The 10,858-nt window shown below is 69.7% G+C and overlaps 1 protein-coding gene across 1 annotated transcript in view; it reads left to right on the forward strand.

Annotated features, from left to right (window-relative positions):
• Window positions 1-10,448, forward strand: part of LOC123815939 (mucin-1-like) — a 28,773-nt gene extending 18,325 nt beyond the window's left edge. The window contains exons 8-11 of the mRNA XM_045834668.1: window positions 6,427-6,544; window positions 7,922-8,071; window positions 8,611-8,814; window positions 10,281-10,448. Of these exons, the coding sequence (XP_045690624.1) occupies window positions 6,427-6,544; window positions 7,922-8,071; window positions 8,611-8,814; window positions 10,281-10,448 (640 nt within the window). The remainder of the gene's footprint in view (window positions 1-6,426; window positions 6,545-7,921; window positions 8,072-8,610; window positions 8,815-10,280) is intronic.
• Window positions 10,449-10,858: the final 410 nt, after the last annotated feature.

The following is a 10,858-nucleotide window of genomic DNA, read 5'->3' on the forward strand; positions in this document are numbered from 1 at the left end:
GTTGTCGGACTCCCATAGTTGGATTTTCTGTCAGTTCTGGTTGTTTTTTGTTTCTAAATTTGTCGTTGTCCTTCTTTTGGTCATGTGAGGAGGCACAGTGTGTCTACCTACACCTCCAGAAGTCCCTAGAGAGGTATTTATTTATTTTTAGAGAGAAGAAAGGAGGGAGAAAGGGAGAGAAACATCAGTGTGTGGTTGCCTCTCATGCGCCCCCTACTGGGGACCTGACCTACAGCCCAGGCCTGTGCCCTGACTGGGAATCGAACTGGTGATTCTGGTTCGCAGACCGGTGCTCAATCCACTGTGCCACACCAGCCAGGGCAATCCGTGGCTTTTTATAGAGAACCGTGTGCTCACATGTTTCTCTCTTCTGTGGCAACGTCTTCCTGGCCAGGGTCCCTCTGCCTCTGTTTGTTCCGTCCCTCAGTCTCCGTCCGTCCGTCTCTCAGAGCCTCCGTCTCGGCCTCACGTTGTCAGGGCTGGCTGTGTCCTGGTCTGGCTGCCCCTCGTGTTGCTCGCCTCATCTTTGAGGGGGAGCCCCGCACCCTCCAGGGGCCAGTGAGCCCTGGTCGGGGTGTCGTCTGCGGAGCACCGAGCCCCCTGCCGAGCCGGGGCGCCAGGCCTGGCGACCGGAGTGCAGCCCCGCTCGCTCGGGCAGAGTGAGCGCCCGTGTGTGTGTGGGACGTGCGGGGCGAGGTCTGGGGAGGGAAGCGGGGGGGGTGGCCAGAGGAGACGCTGCCTCCTGCCGCTCTGCTGCCCCCACCGAGGCCCCGGCCACCGCGGACCTGGCCCCATCCAGTCAAACCAGAGGCTGCTGACCCCCCAACCCCGGTGTCCGCCCTGCAGCCAGACGGGTGGGGACACGGCTCCGTCTGGGGGTTCCCTCGCCTTCTGGCTGCTGTCTTCAGCCCCGGTCCCTAGTCCAGGGCCGGGGCGCGTCCGCATGCAGGACGTCGGCCTTCTCGGGCTCAGGGACAGGGTGACCTGGCGGAGGTCACAAGGCACAGGTGACAATGCCAGCCTCAGGGTTGGTCCCACAGTCAGAACAGCAACCCCCGGCGGCCCACCACATGCCCTGGCCCAGTGCCAGCCCCAGGGGCCCCGCTGATCCCGGTGGGGGGGGCAGCCCAGCGGCCCTGCCCCCACGGCCATGGGAGTGGCTGAGCCCCCTTCCCGCCTGGTTGCCCAGACGTCCCAGCAGAAGCCTGGGCAGGGCTGGGGCTTCTCCTCGCTCCCCAGAAGGGGGTCCCGCAGGACCCCCTGCCGCCTGGCCCTCCAGCCAAGAGACCCTCCGACATGCACACTCTGGAGGGGAGGCTCCCTGAGGGGGGTGAGCAGGGGCCTTCCTGGCTGTCCCGAGGGCAGTGGACAGAGCCTGATGGGGGTGGGGGGACTGGATTCCTCCCAGCAGGCGGTGGGTGCGACCTGCAGAGGTGGCGGGAAGGGGCGGAGGCGGGGAGGCGGGCGGCAGGCAGGCCGGCCCAGGGCCAGGGCCAGGGCCGCCTGGTCTCCCGCCAGAGGCAGCTGACAGGCCGGGGTCTGGAGTGGGCGGGCGACGCTCCGGGAGCCCACCCCCCGCACTCGTAACTATTGTTAATTAAGACTGTCTCCATTATAGCGCTAATTAACAATTAGCATAAACATAATTAGCCAGCACTGACATTTAACTCATTACATTGTTTAAATAATTTTCGGAAATTGCCCCAGCGGCATTCTGTCAGCTCGCAATAATGGTGCCACTTTGTCATGTAAATTAAATGACATTTGTGTTGTTGGTCCCGCTCAGTGGGAGATAGGCACCCCGTCCTGTCCTGCTCTGCAGCCTCAGGCCCCCCCACTGTGAGGCCGGCTGGGAGGGGGCCCTCCCTCCGATGCAGGGGGAGGGCAGCGGCAGCTCCCAGCCAGACCCCTGACCCTGCCGTGGCCTCCTGGGGCTGACACCTGCAGCTGCAACGGCCGCTGAGTTCCCCACGCCCTGTGGGCGGCTGGAGGGGGCCCAGGACCGAGGGTGCCCCCCCCCCCCCGGTGTCCTGGGACCGAGGCACCGAGTTCTGGGGACTGCAGAGACCGCAGCCGGCTGCTTCCAGCGTGTCCCCCAGGGCCGTCGAAGGCTGGGGACTGCCCGGGGCCCCAGGGGCAAAGGCTGACATCCCACTGGAAGCCGCCTTCCAGGCCCTTCCGTGCAGGGACCCGGGCCAGCAGGTCCCTGGGGAGTGGCCGAGGCCTTCCCGTGGAGGGGCACCTCCCACAGGCCAGGGCCCTGGCAGCTCGGCCCGGGGGTTCCTCGGTGCCCTGTGCCCAGACCCCGGTCCAGGGCAGGGCCGGGCCGGCCCGAGGCGCCCGGGTGGAGGAGCAGGGTGCCGCCAAGGACTTCCCCCAAACCAGTTCCCGGGCTGACCCTCTGTGCCCCCACCCCGCCCCCAGAGGTGCCTGAGAACAGGGGTGCAACCCCGAGCCTCCGCCCCACCCCCCGCCCTCACACTCCGGGTCCGGGGGACACGCCGCTGGCCTCGCGCTGTGACCCTCCCTGGGCCCTCCCCCCGCCCCCCCCCCTCCGGGGCCTGCAGCCACTCGGCGGCCCCACGCGCTCCCCACCGGCCGCTCCACGGGGCAGGTGCCCGCCGAGGCCCGGAGCACAGAGCCGGCTCCCGGCAGGGCCCGCGCGTCCGCAGCCCCGAGAGCGACAAGAGCGCCGACAAATGAGGTCTGTGACCCCAGCGGCGCCCGCCCGTCATCCCGGCTCCCCAGGCAGAACGGAGCCGCCCCCCGCGGCTAAATCAAGTGCCCCGCGAGTTGTTGGGGGCCGGCTCTGGCGGTTAAGTGCTTGTCAGCGTCCGCAGGCCTCTCCCGACTCCATAAAACTCCCAGGAATTATAGGAGCGCCGGGGTCACATAATTCACCGCACAGCAGATTTAACCTGGCGGCCAGTAATTCATATTTGTGGCGATAATATTGTTTTCCACTTTCCGAGAGTGATCGCCGCGTCTCCCTTCCAGGTCACTATGGATATCAAAAATCAATTTGGGAAGATGGATACTGTCAGGGGATAAAGCATGAGGGCGGCCGCCCTCCTCGCCGCGCTGGCCCGGCCGGGCGGGGCTCTGCTCCCCGGGGTGGGGGACCCGGCTCGGGAAACCTCCGGGGCTGCTGGCCGGCAGGGTCAGCTGCCCCCAGGCGTGCCGCCCCTGTCCGGCCCGTGTGCCCCGGGCCCCGGAGAACACGCATGGGACGGCTGATCTGGGGCGGCTGATCTGGGGCGCGCCCAGCAGACACCTCAGTGGCTGCCCCCGGGCCCACCGGGCTTTGCCCGCAACCATCCTGGAGTTCGAGGATGGGGGAACAAGGACATCTGCTCCCGGGAGGCTGCACCCAGGCCGGCCCGGCACCCGGGCCGGCACCTGCTGGACAGGCCTGGGCACCTGCTGGCTCTGGGGGCCCCCCGGTGCTCAAGACCCCTGCAGCCCGGGGGAGCCGCCCTGGGGGGGCAGCCCCCTAACTGGTGTCAGGAGGACGGAATGCTCTGGAGGCTCCAGTCCTGGGAGCGAGGGGACCAGGGTGGTCCCAGCCCTGGGCATGGAGGGAGGGGCCTCAGAGGCAGGGACGGGTGGCCCCCCAGGGGCGGCGGTGTGCGAGCAGCCACCCGGCCCACACCTGGCGCGAGGCCTGAGCCAGGAGAGGGGAGGAGGGTGCGTCCGCCGTGCGGCTAATCCCCGTGGGGGAGGCGTGGTCTTGGCCTGCACGGGGCGGGGGGGGGCAGGTGACTGTGCCTCAGAGCGGCCTGTGCAGACAGAGGGACATAGCTGGGCCCAGGACCCCCGGCCCCGCCCCCCGCCCCTGGCCCCCCGCGTGTGGGCCCCCAGCTTTAGGGAGGGCCGTCTGGGTGGTCAGGGGGATGAGCCACCGTGCACGACTCGGCACCGCCCACGTCTCCCGCCCAGGGTGGCCGGCTAGCCCGGCGGCCCCCACCATCTGTGTGCCGGCCGGCGTCGGGGGTGGGGGGGTGTGAGTGCGGCTCCTGCACAGGACGCGGTGGCAGCGGGCTGAGCGTGAGCGTGAGCAAGTGTGTGCTCGTGTGCGTGCACTCGGGTGTGTGCATGTGTGTGTGAGGGCACGCGTGTGCTCATTGTGTGTGTATGAGTGTTTGTCTGTGCACTGGGAGCTGCGGTGCCGGGCGGGGGCCGTCCGTGCGCCGGTGGCCGGGACGCGCTGGTTGTGCCCGAGTGTGTGGGGGTGCCGGGGGTTGTGTGTCAGGGGCCGTGTTCGTGCTGGTTTTCTTGGCCGTGTCTGGCGATCGTGAGCCGTGTTCTCGTCGCTGTCCCACACGTGTCTCTGTCCTTGTTCCAAACACTTGTGTGGGGCCCGAGCCGGCTTGCCGCAGAGAGGCCTGGGAGCCGGCCGGGGGGCCGGGCAGTGATTCCCGGGGGGCCCCGAGGACAGCCCTGCGGGGCCACTGTGTCTGCCCGAGCCCCATGCTATGGGACCCCGACTTCCACGGGGCCGGTGGGTTCAGGCATCGGCCCGGAGATGGGCCCAGGGGACCCTCCCGGGCTGGACCCGCCCCCTCCTCTCCGCCGCCTCCTCCCCCGCGGCTCCTCCTGCTCTGGCCGCGCGGACCTCAGCGGCACTCTGGCCTCTGGGCCTTCCGGCCGCAGCTCAGCGTCACCTCTGGCACCCCACTCCCCCTGCCCGCTGGTCCCGGGCCGCTGTCCGCCTCCACAGGCGCTGTCTCTGCCCGCGGCCCTTCTCCCCAGTGGACTTCCAGCTCCCGCAGGGCAGGGACTGGGCTGCACAGCCTGGGTGAGGGGCTGCCGGCGTGGGCCCGGGTTCAGTTTGGATGGGCTTTGCGGGAGGAAGTTTCTAGAACCCCAGGGGGTTCTCTGCAGAGAGCAGGCTCCCTCTGTGTCTGAGTCCCTCCCTGCAACAGCAGCTGTGCTTGGTGGACAGATGCCTGAGGAGCCCCCCACAGTGAGCTCCCAGGCAGCCAGCACAAAGGCAGTGCCCTGGAGCCAGCCTGACCTGAAGGCTCCCCTGAGTCAGGGAGATGAGATGGACAGCACAGAGCCAGCTCCCATCCAAGTGGCAGGCAGCCTGTGCACCCCTAACCCTGGGGTGACCCCTACTCTGCATACCCCCACCCTGGGGCATCGGCCCACCCTTGCCCGCCCACACACCCTCCTCAACCTCCAGGACCTATCAGAGCCTCCGTCCGGAGCGGGGCCGGGGTGCCTGGCCTCCACCACCACGGCCGCCAGTGAGCTCCTCACTCCCACCCTGTCCGAGCAGCCGAGTTGCCCCCACGCTGGACTGGGCAGTCGCTTCTTCTGACGTGCCAGCTCGGCCCCGGGGAGCCACGGCCACTCTCATGCAGCACAGGCGCCCAGGGGCAGCGCCGCTCTCCGCCCAGCGACCAGGCCGCTGCCCGGGGCAGGACTGCAGAATGGGGGCGGGGGCGGGGCCACGGGCGAGCCACGGGGTGGCTGCCCCTCAGCCTCAAGCCACAGACGTGTGAGCCCTGGGCATGGGTGTGTGGGACGGGCACAGGGTACACGGGGGCCGCCGGGCAGGTGCCCGGAGGGGGACGGAGGCCCCGCGAGCGCTCGTGGGCCTGTAAAGGGCCGGCGGCACGGGGGGAGGCAGGTGTCTGGGCCAGCGCGCTGAGCACCCTCCTGAGCCCAGGGAAGCCTCCCAGCTGGGGGACCCTCGGTTTCGGGGCCGTGCCATCAACACTGGCCTCGCCGCCAGTTCCTGGGGCCCACCTGCCGCCCCCGCTGCAGGGCTCCCGGGCGGGGCTCGCGGGAAGGGCCCGGACCAGGAGGGCTCTCGCTGGAGCACCCATGCGCCTGCCTGACGCCCGGCAGCAGCCAAGGAGGTCTGGGAGGAAGACCCTATTGATTTTAATTACCCGCAAACAGCCCACAGGGACAAAGGACTTTGGCTGTTTATGGAGCGGCCGTGCTGCCCTATTGTGGAAGGAGAGATCAAATCAGCCGCCCTCATTACTCCTATAATAATACGGCCGAGTCGCTGCTTGGGGCTGAGGGCATTTTTTTAAAGCAATAACCTCCCCGCACCGCCCCCCCCGCCGCCCCTCCGCGGCGGGCTGGAGCAGGAGGGAGCAATTACACGCTGTCGATATTAATTCAATTAAATCCAGGTTATTTATTGGGCATTATGGGACGGGGTCCTCTGGCCTCGCAGGGCACGGCTGAGGGTGTGAGCAGGGACTGGGTATCCCAAGTGGAGCTGGCCAGGGGTCAGCAAGCCGGCCCCCGGGAGGGCAGCAGGGGGCTGTGGGGGTGCTCCGCCCGGGACGGGGGCACCCGGCACGTTGGAAGCCGGGCTGGTGTGAGGCTCCTCTGCACACGGGGTGGGGCGGGGGTGGCTTTGGGCAAGTCGTCTGACGCTGCTAACCTTGGACTTTGCAGCTGGAAACAGATTCTGGACGATGGTGGGGACAGTGCTGATGCAGGCAGCGGCGGTGGTGGCGACAGTGAGGACGATGAAGAGATAGTTAAGGAGCTGATGGTGAAGATGGTGATGGTGGTGATGACGATGATGATAGTGAGGATGGTGGTGGTGATGGTGGTGACGGTGGTGACGGCGGTGATGCCCGCCTTGCTGCCCTCACACGGTTGCCACTCAGCTAAACGGCTGCGGAGCTTTAATAACCTGGTGGCATGATCAGACGTGAGTCACTCGCTGTCTGGGTGGACACCAAGGCCTTTGGGCCAGGGCAGTGCACGACCTCCCACGTGGGGCCCAGGGGCAGGGGACAGCAGCACACAGGTGCCGGTGGCGCTGTCCACCACAGGCTGAGGCTGCAAGGCCCCGCAGGAAGCCCGGGGGGGCAGCCACCCCAGGGTCTGGGGAGGGTGTCTGCTGAGTGCTGGCCGAGGCTGGGAGCGGGGGCGTGCTGAGGGGGCTTCCTCCCGTCTCCCCACTTAATACTCCCAGCAGCCCGTGGGGTGGGCATTTTGGGTGGCCAGGTGTCTGGCAGCCAGGGGCAGTTAGTCCACCCTCCTGCCCCGCTCTCACTTGGGCGGTAAACTGCAGGCCGCCCACTGCACAGCTGCAGACCCTGAGGCTCCGAGAGGCTGAGGTGTGGCCGGTCTGCGTCTGGCCCTTAGCACTGTGCCCTCTGCCCCGTGTCCTCTCCAGACAGGGGCAGCTGCTGGGGGGCAGGTGTGGGGCCCCAGGTCCCTGAGGTGCAGCGGCAGGTGGGAAGGGCGTCAGGGAGCCCCACTGCCTGGTTCTGCAGAGACCCCCGGCATGGGGGTGGGGACCTCGGGGCACAGCATGTGCTCGGTGACCTGGCTGGGACCAAGGGTGGGCAGAGGAGGTGGCTGTGCCAGGAGGTGGGGCGCTGCCGGGGGCCGCAGAACAGCAGGGTGTGGGGAACAGGCGGGCCAGGGGAGGCGCAGGACCTGAGCTCCCCCGGCCCATGCACCATCTGACTCCCGAGGCCGCTGTGACGAGAGCCAGCACCCGGCGGGGTGACGACAGACGGCTCTTGCAGGGTCTGGACTCGGGCGCTGGCCGGGTCACGGTCACTCTGGTGGCCCTGGGGACACCCCGCCTGCCCCCTCAGCTGCCTGGGGGCCAACGGTCACCCGTGGTGCTCCTTCTGGCCGACATCTGGTCTTCGCACGGCTGTCTTCTCCCTGCAGGTGCCTCCTCTCTCCTCACGATGACGCCGTCCCTGGATGGAGGGCCAGGCCGGCTCACGCGCGGCCCCGTCCTGACTGACCGCACCCGCAGACCCTCGGCACGTGAGCCGCGGCCCCGGGCTCTGGGTGGACGGGGACCCCGGGGGGAGGCCGCTGTGGCTGGATGGCGGAGCGGCCGGGGAGCCGCTGGGCAGCTCCAGGGACCCTCCTGGAGGCCCCGGCCCTGAGCCCACGCCCCGCACCCTGAGCCCAGGCCTCGTCTGCAGCCAGAGCCAGCGCCCCTGTGGGGCGGGCGGCGGGCGGCCTGGCGGCGGACACCGTGTCTAACCGGCTGAGATTGACCTGCTCGGGCTCCTCACGGCGGCTGAGCGATTTGATCCGAGCGCCGGACCGCGGTCGGCTGGTAATTGGATGTTATGAGATCGAGGGCCACTCTCCGAGGAAGGGGCAGCGCGGTGCCGCGGGCGGGCGGCCGGGAGAGGGGCCTGCAGCCGGCCAGCGGGGGTGGGGCACCACTGTCCACTGGAGATAAGCCCCGATGCCTCAGCCCCCTAATCTCCCAGCCGGGGTCACGGCCGGAGCCCAAGGCGAGATGGGATGCACGTGGCCGCTGTCCGGCTGGCCGGAGGGCGCCGTACAATTAGTTTTAAATATCAATTTCACGGCTGCTCGGGGAGGCGGCGGCAGGCGGGCGATGCCGCTGCGGGCTGTGCACCTCGCTGGCCTGAACTCGGTCAGGAAAGCGGGGAGCCGCCCAGGACACGCCTGCTGGCCGGACGCCGGCTGCCTCCGGGGGCCTTGCCAGGTCCACCCGTGTCCTGGGTCCCCGCCCCGGGGCCCCATCCCGGCCCGGCACCGGCACCGCCTCCCCTCTCCAGCCCTACTCAGGGCTCGTGCCTCTGCACCTTGCCCAGGCCAGCCCCTCCCAGCCCCCTCCCCCAGGAAGCCCTCAGGGACGGTTCTCTCAGACCCGTGGCCAGACTCCGGGCCAGGGCTTCCGCCTCCTCTGGAGGTGGGGTGCGCCACCTGCCCCCTGCCCCCGGGCCTCGCCCTGCACTTGAAGGAGCTCCCACCAGCCCGGCCTTGATGCTGAAGGGGCTGACGCCGCACCTGGAGGGTCTGGCCAAGGCCGAGGCCAAGGCCGCTGTGGGTGGAGGACAGCAGGGGCAGTGGGGAAGAGCCATGATGGGTCGGTGGGTGCCGGGCTGCAGGGGCCGGGGGGAGGGCTCCGTGGAGGAGGGGCTCTGACCTGACCATGAGGTAAGGGCGGGGCCAGCTGGGAGGAGAGGCGGGTGGGTCCCCGGGACCAGGGGCAGGGAAAGCCTGGGGGTTTCCCAGCAGGCTGCCCGCCGGGGGCCCTGCCAGGCCCCAGCCCCCTGGGACCAGCACCCGGCCCACCTCACCCAGACGGGAGGCTGTTGAGCTGTGCTGGGGGCCGCAGGGCGGGTGTGTACCTGGGCCTGGGCCTGGGCCTGGGATGCTGAGCCAGCCCCCCCTTTCCAGGTCCTGGGTCTGGGGGGAGAGACCCCTGAGGGGCCCCAACCCAGAGCCGCCTGCGCTCAGGACAAGTGCTCAGGCCGCGCTGCTGGGAGAGGCCTCCCGGCGAAGGGGACAGCCACAGCCTCCTTCCTGACTCGGTCACCAGCGTGTCCGGATGCACCGGGGCGCTGAGCCACGCGGGTGGGGGAAGCCCTCTGCCACCCCGGACCCCGGCAGGGTCCCCCCAGGTGCGAGGCCGCCAGACCGGCTGTGGGAAGGGGCAGCGAGGGCGACCTGTGTCCGCACGGCCCTGGCCATCCATCTCCGTCGGCCCCTCCCACGGCGCGGCCATCAGAACCGGCGGTCACACCGCGCTGAACCGTGGTGGCCTCGGTCTTAAGCGCCGCGCTGCAGATTTCAATTTGGGGAAGATTAATGCACTCGCAGGGTCGGCGGGGCCCGTGCCCTTATCGGGCCTGACGGGCGTCAGCGGTCCCCGCGTGCCACTGGGCCCCCCCGGGCTGGCTGTGCCCTGGGGGGTGGGGTGGGGGGGGAGGGAGGGAGGGGTGCGGGATGAGGCCCCGGAGCTGCTCTGGGAACCTCGGTGGTGACGGTGACGGGCGGCCAGCCTGCCCCTGGCCAGAGTCCAAGGCATGAACTCCAGGTGTTGGGGCGCCGGGGCGGGTTCCGGGGCCCCTGCTGGTCCACCCTCCCCACCTCAGGCCCAGACGGTGACCTCTCAGCCCTGGGTGCGGGAGTGTTCGCACCTGGGCCCGGCCCCTCCTGGAGCTGTGGACTCCAGCCCCCAAGGCCCGTGGCACCTCCTGTCCTCAGGGCTCCCCGGCTCGGCCTCCCCCTCCCCGCAGTCCCAGCGCGGGGGCCCTGCCCACCAGGCCCCAGCTGTTGCCAGCAGCACCTCCTGGCTCCACCCAGGGTCTCTCTGGGGCTGCTCTCTGGTCAGCAGCCTGTTTAACCCATTTAACCCCGAGTTGCCCTTCGCCCCCCCCATTCCCACACACAAGCCAGGGGCCTGGTCAGCCTACGCCCTCTCCCGGCCAGCGCCTGCCAGGGCTCGGCCTCCCTGAGCCGGGGCTCCGCCACCGGCTGCCTCTCATGCTGTTCCTCCGGCCCAGGCCCCAGCTGCCCAGATGGACCCCCTGCAGACGCCCCAGACCAGGTCTCCAGCCCCCCCCACCCCCCATATCCTGGCTCCTCCCCCACTTCATGGGCAGGAGGCCCCCCTGCCCGGAGACCCCCACCCCGGCTCTCCGTCCCCAGCAGCCACTGGGTCTCCCCAGTAGACCAGCCCTGCCCCTCCAGGCCCCCAGCGCCCAGAGCAGTGGGGGTCACGTAAGGTGCTCTGTGTGTGTCCCCCGGGGCCCCCCACTCCTGCCCCGGGGCACTGGCCCCACAGAAGGGGCTGCCCCAGAGGTCCTGCCCCAGAGTGGGCCGGTGGGGGGAGGCGGGACCTCAGAGTGGCGGGATGGGGACGGGGAGTGGGGGACAGGCCTAGCTGGCTCCTGCTGAGACCCCTCTGGCTGCAGCATGGCGCGGCGGGGCGGCGGGGCTGGGCGGCAGGAGACCGTGCAGAGGGAGCCCTCCGCCGACCCAGCGAGAGCGCCGGGGCCCCACCAGGTGTGCGGACCGGAGGCCCCTGCGCCGGCCTTGGAGGCACAGGGCGGAGGGACAGGGTCAGGGGCCCCCTGCCTTG

Source organism: Phyllostomus hastatus, unplaced genomic scaffold, assembly GCF_019186645.2.
Source record: "Phyllostomus hastatus isolate PE091 unplaced genomic scaffold, TTU_PhHast_1.1 phas_contig_196, whole genome shotgun sequence".
In the NCBI taxonomy this organism is placed as follows: Eukaryota; Metazoa; Chordata; class Mammalia; order Chiroptera; family Phyllostomidae; genus Phyllostomus; species Phyllostomus hastatus.